Source organism: Lepisosteus oculatus, chromosome 7 (assembly GCF_040954835.1).
Source record: "Lepisosteus oculatus isolate fLepOcu1 chromosome 7, fLepOcu1.hap2, whole genome shotgun sequence".
Taxonomy (NCBI): Eukaryota; Metazoa; Chordata; class Actinopteri; order Semionotiformes; family Lepisosteidae; genus Lepisosteus; species Lepisosteus oculatus.
This window is the reverse complement of record NC_090702.1, coordinates 11,896,824-11,920,263: the sequence shown is the minus strand read 5'-3', so window position 1 is coordinate 11,920,263 and position 23,440 is coordinate 11,896,824. Positions and strand designations below refer to the sequence as shown.

Sequence of the window (23,440 nt, the reverse complement as noted above, 5' to 3'; positions counted from 1 at the left end):
GTTTGTGTCTGTGTGTGCCCTGTGATAGACTGGCATCTCTTCTAGGGTGTAACTCTCCATGTTGTCTGTTGCTTTCTGGGATAGGCTCCAGCTACCAGTGGCATTGTAGTGAATAAAATGGCTAGAAAATGGATGTATGTATTGCTAATGTGCACAAATAACATCACCAAATACCTTCCAATCAAATGTATAACACTGAAATGCTTTTCAAATAAGTGTGGTAATTTCTCAGTGCGGGAATACTGCAGCCAGGTGTTCATAAATTGGTGATGAGTGATGTAACCTACCTGAATACTTTCTTAATGAGCTCACTAATATTTTATTGAACAGACATGACATAGCTAAATTCTTTAGATTAATGTTTTCCATCATCAGTAACATCATCTGCTGTAAAATTCCCATGTTAGTAGTGTGTGCTTATTCCCGTAAAATGATTGGTAACTATACAAGCTATAAAGTATGTCAGAAATTCAACACATGCTTTGCATCAGGCTGCAGATGCAGATGGTGTTGTGGACAAAGAGTGACAGTTCACTGGTCTCAGAGCCAACATGTCATTCCAGTCCATCCTGCAAATGCTTAATAGAACTCACATCTAATGAGGATGACATCCATGGCGTAACTGTCACATTCTTATCTGTAAAGAAAGCTACAGTTATGCATGCAGGAAGGGCAGAAAGCGTGGTCCCAGGACTTCATCTGCATGGCACCAAGATGCCATTCATCACTGCATGTGGAGTTCTGTAGCACTCCTGCCCAGTCCATCAGCTCATTCTCTTGTGTTGGTGAACATTGGTGAGCATAGTCCTTTTGCACAGTGTAGTTGTCTGGCCAGCAAAAAAAAATCTGTTTTTTTGTTTCCTCACTACTGAGCTGCTGCTTTGTAGGTTGTAGTGACCTACTTTTTATGAGGCAGTAAATTTATGAAATGGCAGTACAAAATTCACCCATATTATTCAAATATGGAGCATGCATAAGATGCATCAATCTTAGCCACATGTGATTGGCATGAGGACACCGTCCTCATATTAATCAGGGCATACAGTATTATTTCAATTTGGCATTTTTCTTTCTTTGCATTTATTCAAGCTTGCCATTCAACAGGTTAGATGATCTAATCATTAGCACCCAGTAAGCTCTCAATGAGGCGAATATAGTATAATTGCAACAATCAGAGGCAATTTTTTCTAAAAACATACACAAATATATTTGGGTTTTTTTATGCCCTGTACTTTTTATTAAGTATATTATTAAGTTTCAAAATGATGTGCACAGATGTTTTTAAAACAATATTTTATTTGAAACCCACCGTATGTGCTCAAACTGAAAAGTTGTAAAGGTAAGTAAATGTTAAATTTATTTTAGCATAAACTAAAGACAAAAACAATTAAAATCATTAATTATATATCTACAGTATTGCGTAAGGCTTCAGACATTATAATATGTGTTGGAAGTACAGTGTGTTTGGCAGCAGTTACAGCTGCAAGTCATTTAGGGTTAAATCTCTACAAACTGCACACAGTTTTGATGCGATTTTTTACCATTCCTTGTATATTTGCTCAGGCTCTCTCAGGTTGCTTGTGGAACACTTTTCAACAGCTGTTTTCAAGTCTTTCCATAGATTCTCAATAAGATTCATGTCAGGGCTCTGAGTCACTCCAGGATATTAATTTTCTTATTCTTAAACCACTCCAGCGAAGCTTTGGCCTTGTGTTTTAAATTATTGTCCTGCAGAATGGTGAAATGTTGTCCCAGTTTTAGGTCTGAAGCTTATTTTTCTCTAAGGTTTGCTAATAATTTGAGTCCTCAATGTTCCCATCAGTCTTGACATATTTCCCAGTTCCTGATGATGAGAAGCAGAACAAGTTACAAAACTGCATGGACACACTTCAGAAGTGTGGCAGGTCAATCTGTGGAGGGACTGCAGTAGCAGCTAACCTGCCACTAGATGCCACCAAAATGTCTCTAACAATTGTCAGCTGAAAATTAGATGCAGTGTGGGGAACCTGCTTGGAGTTTGATGGCAGTAGCTAAGACTTGATAGTCTTACTTGCTGTAAGACTTGATAGTACTCTGAAATTAAGCTTCCTGCACTTACAGCTCCCTGCACTTTCATGCTCTCCTACCCCTGGAGGAACTTTATTACAGGGGAGGGTTGTTTGGATTGTCAGACAACCTTTAAAATTGGAATGCTAGCATATGGTTTCCCTAAAAAGTAATAAAAAAAATCTAAACAATCCTGTAGTATTTGCCCTGATCAGTGTATCCTTTCAATCATATTTGTCACTATGCTATGATCTAAATAGGACAAGAATTTAAACTGTCTTTATATATGAACAAGTAATAGGTTTATTCCATGCTGAAAAAAAGAAGAAAGAGAACACAACGTTTCGGCCGTGGAGCCTTCTTCAGGTGTGAGAGAGACAGGGCCAGTGTCTCTCTCACACCTGAAGAAGGCTCCACGGCCGAAACGTTGTGTTCTCTTTCTTCTTTTTTTCAGCATGGAATAAACCTATTACTTGTTCCTTTGCAGCCTACGCATGCTGACGCAGCTACCCACCTGTCTTTATATATACAGTGTAATAAAATTATCCTCACACCTGAAGAAGGCTTCACAGCTGAAACTTTCTCCCTTTTTTTCAGCATGGAATAAACCTATTACTTGTTCCTTTGTAGCCTACACATGCTGACACAGCTACCCACCTGTATAATAAAATTGTCTCTTTTTCTTTTGTTTCTTTTGCACATATTTTTTATTATACTGTAAATTCTAAACTGAAGTCAATTTTTAGAAATTAACTTTTGTGGCTAAGAGGACCATAGTAATCAATTATTTTTGTTCTAGTCTTATATATTTGTATATATTATTTTTAGGACCGTTCAACTGTCATTGTCACCCAGCATGGTAAGTGACCTGTATTACAGTGCCTTGCAGATGTATTCTTACTTGCACATTAATAGAGCAATTAATTTGTATTATACACACAGTTTACTCCACACATTCAAAGAAAAAGACAAAAACTGTTTGATCTAAATTCAAAGCATGACATTTGAGACAAATCCTACATAGTGTCACTCAAATAACTGCATCGCTGCTGTCAAGCATGGTGGTAGCAACGTTATGTTATACAGTAGTGCTGATTCTTATCAGCAGGATCTGGGAAGCTTGTCAAAAGTGATGGGGATATATACAGTATGGAGCAAATGTCTGGGAAATCTATGAGAAAAATCAGCTTCAGACCAAAAACTGGAAAAAAAAATAATCTTTCAGCAGTACCAAAAGCTAAAGCACAAGACCAAAGCTATATTGGAGTGGCTTAAGAATAAAATAGTCAATGTCCTTGAATAGTTATAGTCCTGACTTGAATCCTACTGAGAAAGTATAGCAAGAATTGAAAATAGCTGTTCCCCAACCAGCTTGAAGGAGCCTGAGCAAATATACAAAGAAGAATGGTCAAAAATTGCATCAAGCCTTTGTGCAGTTAGTAGAGACGTAACCCTAAAAGACTTGCAGCTGTTACTGTTGCCAATACTTCCACCAAACATTGAGTTCATGGGTCTTACTACTTTTGCAATAAATATATTCAATTATTTTTTCTGAGATTTACCATTTACTTTTATGTTACCCTTAGAAGTCTCACGTTTGAGCATGTAGGTTTTGAATACAATATTAAGTTACACAATTGTATAATTTACATCATTTGTATTTTCACAAATGGAACACCATAGCAAGGATCTAAACACTTATGCAAAGCACAGTGTGCCTTTCAGAAGGGGTGATGGATTTGGATGTTGTACCGTTAATCTGCAAGCAGCAGCAAGTGACTTGAGCCAAAGCACATACTGTACAGTACAGTAAACTTCGTAGCACAGAAATTTAACCTCATGTACTGGGTAAAACAGGTGATAGTTCTCCTTGATCTTTGTAATTCTACAAAAAGAAAAAGACAAAACCAGAAACGCACAAAATCAGAAAACAAAGAACAAAAACAGTTTCTTGTAAAAATTAGGCCTTCAGTTTGTCCAGAATAAATCCTCAAATGTCCATTGTAATTTTGTAAGTACTCACAAGTAAAATTGCTCAAACTCAGTAAAACTAGATAGATTAAGATTGAATACATAGGATTTTCATTAACACTTTACATTTTAAAAGAATTAAATGTCCAGAGGTCTGTACAGAGAGTCATTTTGCAGCTACTGTAGCTCCAGTGGAACTAACTGCAAACTTACAGTATCTGTAAACATCAGCAATGGAGAAAATTCTCAAGAGACCAATTCACAATGGCAAACTGAAATTTCCTGTTCATCAGTTCATTCTATATGAAAACGGTTGTCTTCTAAGGTGTGGCGAGATGCTGGGACACAAGTGTTTTTCTCCTATGCTGTGTGCCAAGGGGTTCTGACAGCCCTTGGAAGCTACAACAAGTATAATAACAACTGCTACAGGTAGGCAGGTAAAATAATGTGTATAAGTAAAAGTAACTAAAATATAACTAAAAGTATTAATTTAAAATATAATTGTTTGGATTTATGCCAGGATTTATGTCTCTGTTACAATATACTGTACTGTATGCATGGGAAATAGCCAAAATACAATATGTATTCTGTTTTATTTGTCATTTATATTAATCTCATAATAAAAAAAAATAAATAAAATAACTGTACAGTTCCTAACTATAAGCAACAAATTACAGCTTTGACTTTGCTCTGACTTTGCTTTGATATTTTGGAGGGCACAGTCATTGCATATACAGTACACTGCAGAATTTCAGTGATTTCCAAAGAAAGAAAGCTCAAGACCTCTGAACAAATCAAATAAAACTAATCCATTTCAGAAAAATACTATTGCTATAAATCTACAGTATATCTCGCCCCTGTTAGCTGTAATTTATTTAATAGAGTTAAAAATATTGATACCATCATGTCAACTAAAGTAGCTTTAATGTATATCTCTATGGCTGATGAGACCCGGTTCAGATTTAAGGTCTCAATATTATTCTATTGTCTAGAATCTTAAAAACAAGCTATTGAACATCATTTGTACTAATAATGTAGTTCAGCCACAAAAGGAGACTTGGAGATATACTGTATATATATATTTGAAGCATGCCTCTACTTTTTATAGGGTCTGATGAGACCAGTGATATTAGCTCCAGGTCCTGGAGGGCTGCAGCCCACAAAGTTTTATTGTTAACTTATACTCCTCAATCAGTAAAGACATTAAACTGTGGCAATATAGACCAATTAGGTACACAGCTGATTCAAATCAAGTGATTGAGTGTCCATGCTGTAATGAAAACCAGAAGACATGGTTACTGTCTAGGACTAGGAGTAATTATCAGTGAGTTAGACCCTATTCCTCTTCTTGGAGGTTAAGTTTGTACCACATGTTCCTTTCCTGCAGAGACTGCCTGGCCCTCTGCCTCCTCAACAGTGGAACTAGTATATTTGCCGGTTTTGCTGTTTTCTCTGTACTGGGTTTCATGGCTTATGAGCAAGGTGTGCCGATTGATGAGATTGTCCAATCAGGTAAGTTCTTTCCATGACAGTAGCTAATTTCTTGGATCCATGCATTCAAAATAAAGCAATACAACAAATTAAATTATGTTTAGCAAAGCGTTTCTTAAACAGCGTATTATTAGTGCAAGATGTACAATATACACACTCTTCCAATATTCTAGACCCAACTGTGTGCACTTCAACTGACACCTTTTCATTCTTTTATAAGCTGAATGTTGTGAAACTGAAAAGAAACATTAGATTATTCCTTAACTATGTGTCCCTGAAAAAGAAATGTTACCACCGCACTACAAAGTTGTCCTCTTGTGCTTTAGGTTTTCTAGAAAGATCCCAGCATGCAGTGTGACAGAGGTGCTGTTTGAGTGAAATTTTTATACATTTTTAGACATACCATACTCCAATTAAGGTAGAATGTAACCCATTCCTACTGGTAAAATATTTAAGAGATCCAGGGATATAGAATAATGTAAAATTCAGTCATTAATCAGGTTACATCACTGAGCAATACAATAGTACAGCCGAAGGTATTGTTTATCTCGTATTTGTGAATGAAATAAAAGCATTGCTCTCTTCTCATTCAGGTCCAGGGCTGGCCTTTATAGCCTATCCGAAAGCAGTGACCATGCTGCCTTTTTCTCAGCTTTGGGCTGTGCTTTTCTTCCTCATGATCATATTCTTGGGTCTTGACAGTCAGGTGAGTATGTAAAATGTTGAAAAGTAGTAATTAGAACTGGATAGGGGGTCATTTGTTCCTTCTTTGAGTTAAGTTAGCATAGTTGAAAAACATGGAAGTTTTGGTTTCAACATTTTTTCTCTGATCATTTGGTTTCATGTCTATATAAAGAACACTATATAGAGATATAACATTCAAGCTACAGTGTATACTGTACCAACATAAAATTGCAATTCTAATGCAGTTATAATAGTTTTGCTACAAAACCCATAACATAAATTAAATGCAAACGAATCCAACATTTGCAGCACTTAAGCAAATGAAAAATCACATTCTTGTAACAATATAAAATGTTTTTTTTCCCAATAAATATCTTAACTTTAGTGGACTGCTCTTCATAGATGAGATTTAAAATGCCTTCTCCTCACCATGTATTCTGCTTAGTTTATTGCACTGTAAGGAGACTGGCATAGTGTTCGTACTGTTTGGCAGGCTATCTTCATGCTGTTATTGTGCCCGTGTGCAGTTTGTCTGCGTGGAGAGCCTAGCCACTGCCATCATTGACATGCACCCCCGGGTCCTCCGCAGAAAGGGACGTCGGGAGATTCTTATCCTTCTCATTGCTGTGGTGTGCTTCTTGCTTGGCCTTCTGCTTGTCACAGAGGTAAGGAAACAGGTCCTCACTGTAGCCTCGTGATGCATCATAGCATGAGCCGCCATAGCCAATGCTTTAAAAACATCACAGGACCCACTGATATGGTATATTTGGACAAAGAAAAATGTCTATCTTAAAGCTATGTTTCTCAGCCCCCATTTCTATGGACAGACACCAAAACCTGGAGCAATGCAGACCTGTCCTTAAGTAAGGTTAACGATGAAGTTGTTTTTGTTAACTATGGACCCTAAGGAAGGAGACCTTAGTGAGTGCTCCTTGGTTAAAAAAGGTTGTGAACTGCTGTTCTAAAGTATTTCTGTACATCTCACATTGGTCAGATAATGTGGAGTATGATGTACTGTAACTGAAGAAACAAGAGCCATGACCAGAGGCAGATTTGTGAACTTTTCCTTAAAGATTCATTTTGACTTGTTGTCATCTTGTTTCAATCAGGGAGGAATTTACATCTTCCAGTTGATTGACTCGTATGGTCCAAGTGGGAAGAGTCTGCTGTTCATTGCTTGTTTTGAAACCATCTGTGTGGGGTGGATCTACGGTAAAGCTTTATCTTACATTCTAACATAATGTTTTTTTCATGAACTTATCTTTTTTTTTCCTGTAAAAAAAAGATATCATGGATGGAAGAGAGGCAATGAACCACTAATCCCACGCTCCCTCTGGCAGCACTCAGACAATTGTGTGCTGCCACTTGGAGAATCCTGCTCACAGTTTGATATTCATATGACCCAGGTCCAGATATGAGAGACCCCCTACACATAGATTTTCTATTATGGTTTCTAGAAGATTTTTTAAGCAAAAATACTTATTTTATGACAGCAATCCTTTCTTCTGATTTTAATTGTCACTCATGGAATTACATTTTACACCAGAACAAAAACACCTGCAGATTTCTTTTGCAGATACCTCACTGTAGGGAAGATGAGAAAATAAGGAATTGATATTTTCTCATAAAAAATAATCGTAACAAATAATGCCACTCTATGGTGAACAAGTCTGAGCTGGTTAAGCAGGCAGACAAATGGCAAAGACAAACACATTGAAATTATGTGGGAATGTAATGGTAAAGTGTGCTATGTGGATATAAAAATGCTACACTAAAAACTGTTTTTTCAACAGACATGTGGCATCCGTAGTCGATAGCCTTTTTCTTAATTTCCATATATATGTGAGGGTAGGAATCAAACAGAGTTTGTTCATGGTTATTTCCTTAAGTTGAAGGTGATATAATTTGCTCTGTACACAGCACAAATTCAGTGATAGATTTGTTTCTTTTTCTGAGGGCTAGTAACCTCAGACTTCAGCTGAATGCCAGAAACCCACTTGCATATTGCATGAGGAAAACATTCTAACTTCACCCAGAAGATGCCTCACTCCAGAAAGGAGCCCAGGACCCAAGGGCTGTGAGAATACGTCTAACTGCTACACAACTGTATTGCCCTAGTCATAGCATGTTTGATATAAAGCAAATAAACTGGCTAGCAGTTTTCTGACTATACATGTACTGCTATCTTTTGAAAAGGAAGTGTCAGTAATGTGCTGTTTGTACCATATATTTGTGTATATATTTATATTCTTTGAATATAGAATTCAGTTTGTGCTGTGATTTGTTGGCATTTGGATGGCTGATACAGTATTAGCAACAAAAAAGAAAATCACTTCAGTTCCCAACCAGGTAGTACAGGTGTCCTGCACCATGTAAAAGCATAGCAAGCTAAACTAACTGGACCATGCCACTTTCCCTAACCAGGCCATTCTCACAGTGTCATTATTTAAGTTTAGTACTTGCACATTTGTTTTATATTTATTTAAATGAATAACTCATAAAAGTAAGATTTGGATGTCTGTAAAATTACATAGAAATGGGAGGTCAGTGACTAATGTCTGGTTATATAGTATGTTGCTGTGAAGTAGTCATAAGTCCCTTAGAGATAAACTGAATTTACAAAATATAATGTTGTTTTGAACATTAATAATTTACACAAAGTCTCATTCAGTGTTTCAGATATAAATAACCATGGTTGTTAATAATACAGCTTAGATTGGGTGAAATCAAGATTTGCCAGATAATTTTTAATTCACATTGATTAGAGTCTTCACAACAACTGAATGTAAATTCTACCTGAAAACCCTTTATGGTTTTTTTTTATGTTAGATCATTTCAAATGTAATATACAACTTGATTCACCTCTATTTCACAATTTTCTAATAAGGGCATAACTGTTGCATCCAAAACATTTGGATAACTATTAACAAAAGAATTTAATCTTTCGGCTTTTCTGACGATAGCACATCACTTCTGCAAATTTCTGGTTGATATTGTCAGACCCTCACCGTAATTCAGCATAAGTGATAAAAAATACACATTGAAATCTCTTGCTATCCAAACAACCTCAAAGTGAGTTTTTGTTTATGGGAGATATAGTATTTTCTATCTATATTTAACGACCAGAGTTTCAGATTTATGAATTGGAATCTCATAAAGCATTGCCTCCTTATTATTTTCTTGCTTCTCCTCAGAAGAATAATTTATTGTTTATTTTTATTACCTTTTTACAATAAATGCTTGTGTGTGTTATGTGCATATACAGTAGCATAGGATGGTACCTAATATGTATGCATTTGCTAACAATTATAAAGATGCACAGTAAGTACTGTAGTATACCTTAAGTGAGCAGGAGTGTTATTGTTTTCCTACCTATTGTTTATGCATTTGATTAATCACTTTAAGCATGTTTCTCAAATTATTACCCAGGAATATTATTGCTTTCATGCGCAGCTGTGTCCTGACCACTTTCTTCAGAAACCTCTGGGGGAATGAGCTGGTGCTCTCAGTTCCATGAAGACAATTGTTCAAGTGCCATTTTCAAAACCAGGAAGTGGAGGCACCCATAGTGCGCCAGAACGCTCACCACACAGCAGCTATTAGTGGGGAGGAGAGTAGAGAGTAATGAAGCCAATTCATAGATGGGGATTATTAGGAGGCCATGATTGGTAAAGGCCAATGGGAAATTTGTCCAGGACGCCGGGGTTACACCCCTACCTTTTCGAGAAATGCCCTGGGATATTTAATGACCACAGAGAGTCAGGACCTTGGTTTTATGTCTCATCCGAAGGACGGCACCTGTTTACAGTATAGTGTCCCCATCACTATACTTGGGCATTAGGACCCACGTGGACCACAGGGTGAGCGCCCCCTGCTGGCCCCACTAACACCTCTTCCAGCAGCAACCTTAGTTTTTCCCAGGAGGTCTCCCATCCAGGTACTGACCAGGCTCATACCTTAAGCTTTTGTTTGGTGTTTCTTTTTTGTGATGGGTGCCCTGCACTATAAATAAAAGAGCACTGTTTTTAACCCACGACTGTGTTTTGGTGTGTCTGTTTTCCTTGACCCACCTACTTTAAAGATCTTGTTATGAAATGCCTAGTGCAAGATCACAATACTGTAGGTACCATACTGTGCTTTAATAAGGTGAAGTGTGTGTGTGTGTCAGAGAATATTATTGAGTTGCGGAACCAATCAGAGATGATAACACGGGAAGTGTTAATGGAAATTTAATTTCATTTATATGAGTTTTCACCTTTAAAGAAGTTTTCAAGGAACAAAGTAAGTTTGCATGAAGAGGGATTACTGTACTTTATTTTCTCTCTTCTCCATAGTTTGTCTAATAATCGATTAGTACAACTAGTATGTAATAATGGCTTACGATTAGTATCTGGATATTGGTGCAATGCAAATACTGTAAAACATTACTTCCACTGATGACTTTTCTATGCTTCAAAAACTTTAAAAATCAGGAATTTAATATTGTTTAAATTTGATTGCTTGCCAATGTTAGTCTGTCCTGCAAAAACTGCTCCCTGAATATAAAAATATGAAAAATGGCTTCTTGAAACAAAGCTCCCACAGTGGCTGCACAAGAAATGAATAAATTGATGTTTAGCCACCTGGGTTCCTAGATAATATTTTGTGTACATCTGTCCACTTTCAGAAAACCACCTATTCCTGGTAAGGCAAATGTTTGTCATACATATTAAATCTTTTGATTTAACATAAAACAAAAACCTTTTCTAACTGTTCTACAGGTGCAGATCGTTTCTACGACAACATTAGGGACATGATTGGGTTTCGCCCGTTCCCTGTGATAAAGTACTGCTGGCTGTTTATTACCCCGATTATCTGTGTTGTGAGTGCTCCACTTTGTTGCCTTTTTTATTAAAGTTTTTGTTTTTTACTATTAGTTGATACAACACAGTTACAGTGAAGAAAAGGATGTTATGCATGCCATATAATCTGTATACCTGAAAAAGGTGTTGACTAAGAATCACTGACTTTATCAAGTGTGGCTCAAATTGCTTTTGTAAAGGTAAATGAATTCATGCTGTTTATAGAAGTCTTTAGGCTTATTTTTTCCGCTTGATAAATACATGACTATTTATTGAGTAATGGTGATAAATTGTCACAAGGAACATAAGTAAGATTATACTGTATTACAAACTATTTGACAGTTTAGTTACTAAGTAAATCTAAAGTTTCATCCAGTTGGATCTTAAAGAGTCCCAGAGTTTGGGCCTCAACCACAATGACATTTAAGTTTTTCCTTGCATGAAATGCTTGCTTCAGTTCCTGCCATAACTTCTCAGTAGGGTTTAGGCTACGACTTGTCCAATCCAAAATGGAAATGTTTTCTTTTTAAGCCATTTAGTTGTAGATCTGCCTTGTTTGTTCAGGATTATTAGTTTGCTGCATTACCTACTTTCAGCTGACAAATAGATAGCATTTGGCATGTCTATCCTGAGAACATTCTTCCACTATTTTTGTAGATGCAGGTGTTTGTTGGTGAACTTGAGACAGATGGCAGTGTTCTTTGTAGAGAGTAATGGTTTCTTCTTGGCTATTCTCTTTTGAAAACTACAGTACTCTCTTCAGTCTTTTCCTCATGGCTGAAGCACAAACATTGACATTAGCTGTTTTGAGAAAGACCTGCAGATCCATACAGTAGATGTTACTGTCTGATTCTTTTTGATTTCCTTTATGATTTCCCTGGTTGCTTTTTAAGGATGATGAGTCCTGTTTAGAGTCATTGTTGTCATGGGGATATTCTTGAAAATATTCCCTCTTTCTGAGAGTGGTTGGATGGAGCCCTAAATGTTTAAAAATGGTTCTGTAACCCTCTCCAGACTAATGAGAATGAACTACAATGTTTTTTTTTAATCACATTTGACTGTGGCATGACATGCTTAATTAGTGCAGAAAATTAGTAATTTAGAGGTTCAAATATTATTTGACATACACTGATCTGAGTTATTCATTTTTTCTGCTTCATACACCATTGTGTTTCAAAAACATTAAATTGGTTTTTATAAGCCTGTACTGAAAATATAAAAATACATTTTAAGACTTTTGATTAAACCAAGTTTACTGAATGTTGTGGGTTCAGAAACTTTTTCTTAGTATTGTATGACATATATTATGATTGTCATAACCCAAAAACTGCAATATTACTTTCATTTAAACCCTGGTGGTTCAAATTCAAATATGACAACCATTTACAGTATATACAGTATCTTGGTAAAGAATTTAACGTTTTATACTATCAAACAGATATACAATAAGATAGAGTTAAAGAATTCACTTTATTGTTCCATTTGGACTATTAATAATGGGGCATTTACTCTTCAGTTGCATTCATCTGAACTGGAAACAATTGCCCTATAAATAATTATTATCTTTTGTACTCACATTCAAAGCAAAATGTTTTTTAATGTTGGCATGATCTACAGTACTTAGTGAAGTCAACAGAACTGATTGACAAAACAGATTCCAAGATGTTTTCACATTTTGAGTTTAAATACCTGGTTATTTAAGCCTGAGTGAGACACACAATCGTCCTGACAGTTAATGTTTTATCCTATAATCTTGATTTCCTGTATTTTCGAAGAAAAAAAACTAATCTGAATTCACATGATACCATTCTAGTTTTGCTAGTTTTGTTTGGTAATAGTTTTAACAAATGCTACACATGTACATGAGACATTTATTCTAGTATTAAATTAGAAACATCATTAAGAAGATTTTCCAGCGTCTTGTTGTATTTCATTAGTTTAAAAAGTTCTTATGACGTGAAATAGAAACAGTTCTACAAGAGATTGATGATATTTTTTGTTTTCTGACAGTCCACTTTAGCATTTGACCTGTTGGAGAATACAGGGTTTGGTTCAACACCTTATCCTTGGTGGGGAAAAACTTTGATAGTGCTTCTGACATTGTCTTCAATGATATGCATCCCCATATTCATCTTGTATGCCACGTATTTTTCAAAGGTAGGTTTTCTTTTGTATGCTCTTGGTTTACTAATCATCTTTTGTATGGATAATACTGGTTCAACAAACAAGTGACAAGAGAAAAAAGGAAAGTGTCGATGTCCTCTAAATGAAATCATACAGTATACTATACCATGTTAATTGAGAACACTGAACTGTTGATAGCATAAAGGTAGACAATACCTTTATTTGGCTGTATTGCCTTTATCAGGCAAGATATTTTTTAAAGTCTTTCCATGTAATTTAATGTGATACAGTATGTCATTTAGAAGTTGTACCTTTCAAGATATTCTAGAGGTCAGTGTTCATTATTTTCAACCTTCAGCCTTCAGCTCTCACCTTATCCTTACAAAGTCATTAGAATGTTTTCTTTAGGAGCAACAAATTACTTCATACAGTATGTGGAAGAAAGTCTGTATAAAGTCCTCTGTTTTTACATACTGTATTCACAAGGCTGAATATGCAAGTTAAAAGTTCTATACTGTACAAGTGAGTTTTTGGAAAGCATATTTTATGCTCTACAGTAGGAGCACATTGTGTGCCATATGGTTGATAATCACAATGCTGTTGTTGGTCTCCTCTTTCATAAAAATTCTTCTGCCACATCTTTATAAACAGTGTTTAAATGGTATTGAACCAGATTAACATAAGTAATATACTTTTACTAAATTAAATTCTGGCTAGAACTGGATATGCTGTACTTGCATTTAAATTGGGTAACAGTTAACCAGTGTTTGAATGATTATTGTTTATTTTTACTTATACCAAATTCCTAAAAACAATGTCTCTTTACAGTGAGTTGCACTCTATTAAATCTATATAGTGAGAATGTTTCTGACCTGTCATTATAAAAAATAGAGAACTACATTTTCAATAGCTCATTCACTCCTTTATACAGTAGAAAGAAATACCCTCTTGTATCTCACCTGAGCCCTTCTGGTTCCATATTGTGGAACTGCGGAGATCCTGACAGTTGTTTATGTATCTTACTTATTCAGTATTTTTTTATTTTCCAGAAATATGTTCAATCAGTTAATTAAGTTAACTCCGATATTCCAGGAACTCTTGTTGGCATTTTGTTTTTTCCTGAAAGTCAGGTTTAAGTGATGTATTACAGTATGTTGTGGTAATCAAAGTAATAGATTTTGAAATTAATTCTAGGACACATTCAAAAAACACATTTATGCATTTCAATGAAGCAGAACTGAGTCTTCTATCAGTGTTGTGATTGATTTGTCATAGTACAACATGATATAATATTGTGTGTTGTAATACATACAGTATTGTGACCTTGATTGTTCATCCCATCTCCTAAAAATGATCCTTAGTTTTTATAGTCTGTTTGACAATTAATTTCTTTTTGGTATTCACAGTCTAAAGAAAACCTTACAACACCTTCCAGTGAACTTAAGCAGGTGGAGCCACAGAAGCCGAGACTTACTATTTTTAATTTTGTTGTCTTCAATGGGGACAAGCCCTCCAGCAGAGAGGAGAAACCAGATGAGCATCATGTTTCTGGATTCTGAAAATACCTCCAGGTAGCAGAAATGTTTTGAAGCTACTGTGGATCATGTTGTTCACAGAAGTAACGAAACATCTTTAAAGTTAGATGTTTTATAACAGGAAACACCAAGTTGATAGTTGCTCACGAGGTTTGATTTTATAAAGCAAATGAATGGTAAAGTTTATACATTGACATACCGTATCAAGCCTGGTCCAGCACTCAATGGAAGCTTTTCTCCACAATGACAAGTTTGTGACATAGTGTGTTCATTTCACACATTTTTCTCTCTAAAGGTGATTTATGGCTGACTTACTGTATGAGGAAGACTTACAGTACAGTATAAGGCAGGGCCAGCTGCTTCTAAAGCAGTGCTTTAAAAAACCTTGCAAGAAAACAAACCCTTGTTTAAAAAAATAAAAGAAACTGCAACAAATAAAATGAACCTTTCCTCATTTAGCATTAACACAAATCTGTGTTTGTATCATTTACTGTTTATCAGGATACATTTATCCAAAGCAATTTACATGTATAACCCATCAGTTGAGCAATATATTGAAATAATCGGAGTGAAATATTCTGCATTAGGGTACAAACCAGTGTTCCACCTGTACTTTAATCCCTCAACCAGCCAGTCATGAGTCTAGAGCCCAACTCACTAGTCTACACTACTGCCTTATCATATAGACCCAAATATATGTTTGTATACACTCCTAAATTGTAACCTAATAAGCTTTAGCTTTGTGTTTAATTATAACTCATGTTTGTTTTCATGCCTTTAATATTAATCGTGTGATTTGCATTAGCAGATCCTCTAAGCAGAACAGCATAGCAGTGCATTTCCTGGCACAGATTAGCAAAACATCAAAGTAATGACTTCTTCTCAGTAATAATGTAAACCCCGCTACTACTTAGCACTTATAAATAAAGAAGATGTATTTAAAAATTTAAATAAGACAATAAAATACTTAAAATAGAAGCTACCAAAGCAACTGTGATCATCACTAGGTTTATTTTGTACTGGTATATACTGTATATATATCAGAAATTTGCAGTCACAAATATTGGAACCCTCCATTAGTTGTTCATTAATAGTGATGATTTATACTGTACTTAATTGCTGATCATGCCACTGCTAAATTCTTTGACTTTATTCTATGACCTAAAATGTAGAGTGAATTAATTAAAATATGAATACTTGTTTATTCAGCTTCTAGGCTTACAGTATGTTGTGCTACAGAAATTAGTATTCACATCCTGGGAGGATTTACAAATAGTAATGCTAGTGTTAAGAATCAAAAAGCTATGCCACATCAGTGACTTGGCATTTTCCTTATTAATCAGGCTTACCTGCTATACAAATATGTTGACTGAGATGCTAACAATCAGTATTTGTGACTTCTGGACATGCTTGCAAGAGATGTTATTTTTTAAGTATTATTTTCCAAGAGTAAGGTTGCTCCTGAAAAAGGGTTGTCTTAATATAAAAAGATATATAATTGGTCTAGAAACACCAGTTTTTATATTGGTTGTTTTTTTTTCTGGGAGCTCCAAATGTACTGTTCCTTTTGGGTTCAATGAGCCACAAGCTGACAGATCCTAACAGCAGAAACACAGAGATGGCACAGAGATACTGTACAGTATACAGGACGGACAATAATTCACCAAATCCACATAGAGAAAGCAGGTATTTTCTACCATACTGAAACTACAAGAAGACTTTGAATGTTCTACAAATAGGGGTTGCAGTGTATCCACTCAGATGAAGTTGTTGGTTGACTTTGTGGGATTCAAGTTCATCTATCACCTGTACTGCTCTATATCTGCAGCACCAATCTGCTTGTCAGTCTCATGATCCCCTGTACTCTCACTCGTGAACAAGACCTTGAGGTATAGCTGTTCCCCCTTCACCTGAAAAGAGCAATCCACCCTTTTCTATGAGGGAAGCATGACTTCAGATTTGGAAGTGCTGAGCCTCATCCTGACAGCGTCACACTCCGCTGTGAACCTCTCCAGTTTGTACCGGAGGCACAGAGGACAACATCACCTGCAAACAACAGAGGTGCACTCCAGCGCACCTTGGACACGCCCCCCTGTTTTCAGCCCCGTATTCCTGCATGACGTTTCCCCACTTCTTCGGATTGTGTCGTCCGCATAGGGTCCAGAAAGAACTGTTCGTTACAGTATGTCTGTTCAAACTACAACATTAAAGGGCTAGTCTGCAGTGCTAATTTATTGAGGTAAAAGTAAACTGGAGAACTAATACCACATTTGTTAGGAAATTCAGAATATAGTTGATAAATTAATTTAAAAATGCGGTAAGTGTTCTAAACACAACAGAAGAGGCAAATAACAAAACACTAAATAATTAATAATATAATAATTAATAATTGCTTACACTTATATAGCGCTTTTCTGGACACTCCACTCAACGCGTTTTACAGGTAATGGGGACACCCCTCCACCACCACTAATGTGCAGCATCCACCTGGATGATGCGACGGCAGCCATAGTGCACCAGAACACTCACCACACATCAGCTATCAGTAATGAAGCCAATTCATAGATGGGGATAATTAGGAGGCCATGATTGGTAAGGGTCAATGGGAAATTTGGCCAGGAAGCCGGCGTTACACCCCTATTGTTTTCAAGAATGCCATGGAATTTTTAATGACCACAGAGAGTCAGGACCTTGGTTTTACAGTATAGTGTCCCTGTCACTATACTGGGGCATTAGGACCCACATAGACCGCAGGTTGAGCGCCCCCTGATGGCCCCATTAACACCTCTTCCAGCAGCAACCTTAGATTTTTCCAGGAGGTCTCCCATCCAGGTACTGACCAGGCTCACGCCTGCTTAGCTTCAGTGGTTTGCCAGTTGTGAGTTGCAAAGTTATATGGCTGGCTGATTAGAACCCTATTCCAAGAAAGGCATCTGTATTATTTTTCCTGGATAAGGAAGCAAAATTACTTAGTTTTGGAACTTAACCTCTGGTTAGCAATATTAACACAAACGTATGAACCCTCAATTAGAAATGGATAGGTACAGTACAATGAAACTTTGTTATGGTTCTTTTCCTGACTACAGAGTACTATTTCTATAAGTATTTAGTCTGAGTGGGATTTGTTATAGTGTGAACATAAACATCACAGCAAAATGCAGGATAAAGTTACTTCATATCCTATAGCCTGATTATTTCTGAATAGATAAGATAAGATCACTTTATTGGCCATATACAATTTCTTGCATTAGGAATTTGTCTTTTCGCATACCCCAGCTTGCTTTCCATGAGACACACAGGTGGGGAGAGAAAACCTTGGGGTCAGAGTGCAGGGTCAGCTATTTATACAGCGCCCCTCGAGCAGTTGGGGCTAAGGGGCTTGCTCAGGGGCCCAACGGAGTAGGATTTAATAGAACCCAATGAGATTTCCTGGATATTTCAGACCTGAATTGCATTGCTAGTTTCTTGACTAATTATGAAGTTAAGAATGAGATTTTCTCAGGTCCTTAAATAGATTATTTATATTAGAGGGAGGTGCAAACAGTTTCTAAATTTGGGCAGAAATACTGCATACACTCACTTTTAATTAAAACAATATTCCTTATAGAAACTATTGGATACCTCGCAGCTAAATAGAAATGAGCTAATTTGCTCATGCCCATTAGGAGTTTAGCACAAAATGTGGGGGGAAAAGCATTTTGTTAATTTTAACAAAGCTCGCAAAATAGAACACTTGAAGGAGTGCCAATAAATTAGGAAGTCTACATGGAACATTCTATATTCTCCAAATAAGACATTGAAATAGTGGAAATCTGCATTATGGTATAATGAGTTCAAACATGTAATACTCCAAGGACAAACCCATGGCTCATAAGATACACAGGGGGACTATCACATCCTATTATATCATCTTCCAACATGTGTGACTCATTAACTCATTCTCACCCTGGGATAGAACCTTGTATTGCCTTAATCATCCTGGGCCACCATGTTCTAGACTTACCTTTTAGGCCCTTGACACTTTGAGACATAAAAGGATAGTTGTCTGGAAAACAAATAACATCTAATGGAAATTGCATTAGTAAATCTTTACTAAATTGATTTTGCTGGTTAATTGCTGCATGGTCCTGATATGGTGCTCCATAGATGTAAACACATCAAAATGCAGTTTTTATTTTCTATTTTACTTCATTATTTGCAGTTATGCCATTTTAAAAGGTGCCGCCTGTGCTGATTAAAGTATAACGGTATGCACGGACTGCCAATCTAATGTGTTCATCTGTAAAAGGAATAGTACAAAGATTATAATTTATTTAATCAGCCAGCGATGTAAAGTACTTAGCTGAAGTAAATGGTTTTAAAGAAGCTTTTAAACAAAAATGTCTGCAAATAACAGGCAATTTCAAATATAATAAAACTTTTTATAAGCATTTCATTTTTTGGCATTGACTACAATTCTTAAAAACACAGTAAAATGATACATATACTGTATACATTTTCTGAAGATGAAAATACCCTTAAAATTGAAAGTAACACAAACTTTCACACCATATTGCATACCTCAAGGAAAGATTAGTGCTGTCAAAGTTTCAATGTTTTGCTTATCATATTTTATTACTCTTCCATGTTCAAAATCTAAGTTTGAATGTCTGAAAAGGAAATAAGTTAGTCTTTCTCCAGGTGCACCTCTAAGCTTCTTTTGAAAATTTGAAAAAAAAAAAAGCTCTTTCAAATGACTCCTGCTCTAAGCATTTTCTGGAAAATTACAAGGGGGAGGTGCTTAAAGGCAGAAGTGCTACTGGATAACAAATGTTCTTGGGGTCCAAAGAGCCCTGGAGTGTCCTCAGTGACCTTGAGAAAGGACCCTAGATCATGGCATAACACATGTTTCTTTTTCTCTAAGACCAAGCATCTTTTACCAGAAATAAACATATTCATAGTAAGGGTGGTGGCGACCACGAGCCTATCCAAGAAGCCTCAGGTACGAGGCATGATTACATCCTGGACTCTAGTCCATAACAGAGTGCAAGTGTCGACACACAGCAGAATACAAAGAAAAGTTAGAGCACCAATTACTGTATCTCTCTTGGCATCTCTTGCAGTAAAGCACAATTGTCTTCCACAACTGCCTTAGATGATCACAGAATGTGTTAGAATTGTGGTCATCCTACGGTAGGTTGTTATCATTCATTGTTTCATTCATTGTTTCATACTGTTCACAAACTGTGACCCTGAGCCAGCTTATCACCTGATCTTGCATGCAAGTTTGGGTGGTCTGTCACTGTTTGGCGAGCGGAAAGGCCTTCTCCACATTTGGTGATGGTAGCGGGATATGTGTTCCTTGGTGGTCTGTCATGCTTACATGTCCAATTTTCACTCCAATTCACACAAAAATGGTGTTTGAACAGTTGTGTGGTAATGTGATGGTGAAGTCTGAAGCTTGGTGCAGTCTCCTCATGCTGGAGTGTAAATTGGAAACACCTGCTTTAAGTGTCTGATTGCCTCCTGTGGAACGTCCACTGGTGAAAAAGTGCTTATTTGATTGTCTCTGTGGGCAACTGAACATTCCACAGGATCAACATCCAGGGTATATGAGCAGTCAGGTGGATGAGTGTGTAGTGGATATGGACTGTAGAGAGTTTAGATAGCACAGCAGAAGTTATTTGTCTCCTGTGCTTTTACAGTACATCAGTACTCAGCCTGCAGTCTTAATACTAGTGTAGATTTGTAGGTTTTAAGAATGATGATGAAAAACTTGCAAGCATTTTGTTATGTATTGAATTGAATTAATAAAAGATAGAGTCAGAGTGAATTTTAACATGTTATTTGAGTACATGTCCCTGAATTGAGTTTGAACACACCAGAGTCTCTGTGGAGTTGTTGTATAATGTTGATGACATTTGGAAGCTGGCTGCTGAGGGTTAATCCATGTGAGGCACACCAGTCAGTCTGGGACATATCCTAGGGGAAGCCTGGCTGTATATGGATGGATGAGCCCTGTTAAGTGTGTTAGGCTATGTGAGAGTGAGAGAAATGGATGATTTATTTTTTATCATGAAGATAATAGAGTCTTCAACAGGAATTCATCTGTACTGGCTCTTCCTGTGGATGTTTGATGACTGAAGAGTTGTTCCAAAGGCGATGAAAAAGAACTGAAACCTTTGCTAACCACTAGCTCTATGAGATGAGCTGGTTTTTGGGACTAAGCAAGCTTCTACGAAAGGATACATCATAGGAGCTCAGAAGGACTCCGTAAACCAAACAGTGACAGTGACTCACATACGATTGCTTGCTCAGGGTCGGGTTGTGGCTCAGGGGTTGACATTCAAAACATACTTGCTTTTCAATTTCATATTGTTCTGTGGTTTCAAAGTGCTCCTTGCAGCAGACTCTTACAACCATTCAATGTTGTCTTGGGTAACAGTTTTAGACTGTGTACAAGTAATTGTTTAATGCTGGGTGTTTCAACAGGTGTCTTCTTGCAAGATGAGTCTTACAAGTCCTTTTGAAAAGAATTGTTGGATAAGGACTTGTTTGGAATTTGATAATTTGTTATGGTTTTCTATGTACATTGTCAAGTTCTTGTTTCATAAACATGTCCAGAAAAACTACACCACACACTCATAAAGCCCCCACATTTTCACAGGGAGTGCATACACTGTAGAACATTATCTTACCTTTGCTATTTGAACCTTGTGGAAATAGCAAAGGAAGCACAGTGAAAGGCTTGGAGACTGTGCAGACACTGAAAATGAAATCTTTTTAAAAGAAACTGAATGAGGACAAGCAAATCACAATGTGTTTTAATGTTAATGGACCTGAAAAAATTATGAAAAAGATTTATCAACATATTTTATGTTGGTTCACTATGTCTATATTTCAATAATGTCCGGAAACAGAAATATAATAATTGAAAAATGAATGGAAGTCAGTAGGAATGTATAGACCTTAAATCAAAGGAAATAATATAAATTTTAATGGTACAGTATAACCTTAAACTTGTATAACTTCAAAGAATGGGTACTTCCAGAAATGGAAGCTCAAAGACACCTGTGTTATCCCCCATTTTCAAATTTATTATACAATATGTATTAAAATCATCCCTGAATACAACCTCTTTTGTTTTCTTTTTTGTTTGAGCTTGTGTTCAATGCCACTGGCTATGTATATCCAGTTCTGCCATCCATATAATCTGAAGAGGCATTCTATTAACCAGCAATTTAAACTGGAAATTCATGTGACTTCAAATCCGCATCACCATTACAAAGTGCAGAGCTCACAGTTATTCGAGTTGACTGTTATCCGCTTACTGGCTGGCAATTGGCAGGCAGGGTTTTAGCAGGACTTTTGAGAGAAGCTCAAACCAGGGGTGTGAAGCAGCTGTGAGGAGACTTTTCTCCTGACCTTTGAAACTCTTAAATAAAGTGCCCTGATATCTCACTTCTCATGATATATAAGTTTACTGGAGACTCAACTCAGCTTTTTCAACCTGCAGTATAACTGATTAGACACGTATCCTGCCAGGCACATTTCTGATTTATTTTTAAGTGTGTCTGCAGTGTTGAGTTATGAGCAATTTCATACTCTAAAAACTGTATACAGTAGATGTTTACTAGAGTAGTGCCTCACAGACTGCCTTAGAATACCGTTGAGTTTTATTTTGTTGCATTTCCCCTTTTTAATTTACCCTCTGATGTACAGTATGTCTCAGTTTCCACCTAATTTAATGTAGTTTTTCACATTCGGAAGCTTGTTTTCTTTGATCATTGTTCTGTTTAAGAAACAACATGCAAAAACCTAATATAGAAAAACACAATCTCATTTGCTTCAGTACTCACCTTCTCCTGCCCTTAAAATCCTCCCCCAGGTGTTAACCCTTCTCCCAACCCATCTTCTCTGCCAAGGTGACAATCCTTTCCCTCCCAATCACAAAGGACCCCGATAATCCCCATCAAACTCTGGCATTTTGGGTATTCAAAGCTGATCCACTGCAGCTCTCCAGCCTCAGGCAGTTCCATGGATCCATTAAAATCAGAGCTCAATATGGATGATGTCAGGAAAGGGCACTGTGATGCCAGGTAAGATAATGTACAGGTTGGTTGTTAATCCTCTTAGCATCAGTCATGTCATTTATTTTAGTTTCTAAAGTCCCATTATTTTAGAGTTTTAGCTGAATATTAATAACAGACTTGTTTTGTTAATTGAATATTAATATTGAATATTAAGGTTAAAAGTTTAATGTTTGACATTTTCAAAATGACTGTAACAATGTTTTATTTACATATCCTTGGCATTACATTTTGCTTTAAGGATTTTTTCACACTATAGCTTGATTTAAGGTCTTATTGGTTTTACTTGAAATGTAATACATAAATTACAGATTAAGACAATAATGACATCTTATAAAGTTACTTAGTAAGCGTGAAAAGATAAGAGATGAAGTAGATGAAGAAGATGAGTGGTTGCCACAACACTGAGGCAAATGTCTCCCTGTTATCTGTGTGTGCCAAATGATTCTATTTATCCCTGCATGTGCCTGATATTGTACATGCAGTATGCATTGTTTGAAACAGTCCATCAAGTTGTTTGTTGCTGGCTGTGCCAAAGCAAAATAAAGTGAAAACTCATTCTTATTGTGTATATTATTGAAGCACAAAAATGCACAATCAGAGAACAAATAAATACACAATCACTTTTATCCAGTTTATTATAGCATGATTGCAGATTGCAGTGCTGTATACAGTATGC

General features: G+C 36.5%; 1 protein-coding gene across 1 annotated transcript in view; it reads left to right on the top strand.

The window, feature by feature from the left end:
• LOC102683321 (sodium- and chloride-dependent GABA transporter 2-like) overlaps positions 1 to 15,132 on the top strand; it is a 36,812-nt gene extending 21,680 nt beyond the window's left edge. Inside the window, exons 9-16 of the mRNA XM_015353242.2 lie at positions 4,343 to 4,446; positions 5,405 to 5,529; positions 6,102 to 6,214; positions 6,720 to 6,857; positions 7,302 to 7,404; positions 10,953 to 11,053; positions 13,044 to 13,190; positions 14,564 to 15,132. Of these exons, the coding sequence (XP_015208728.1) occupies positions 4,343 to 4,446; positions 5,405 to 5,529; positions 6,102 to 6,214; positions 6,720 to 6,857; positions 7,302 to 7,404; positions 10,953 to 11,053; positions 13,044 to 13,190; positions 14,564 to 14,716 (984 nt within the window). The 3' untranslated portion in view covers positions 14,717 to 15,132. The remainder of the gene's footprint in view (positions 1 to 4,342; positions 4,447 to 5,404; positions 5,530 to 6,101; positions 6,215 to 6,719; positions 6,858 to 7,301; positions 7,405 to 10,952; positions 11,054 to 13,043; positions 13,191 to 14,563) is intronic.
• The last annotated feature ends 8,308 nt before the right edge of the window (positions 15,133 to 23,440 follow it).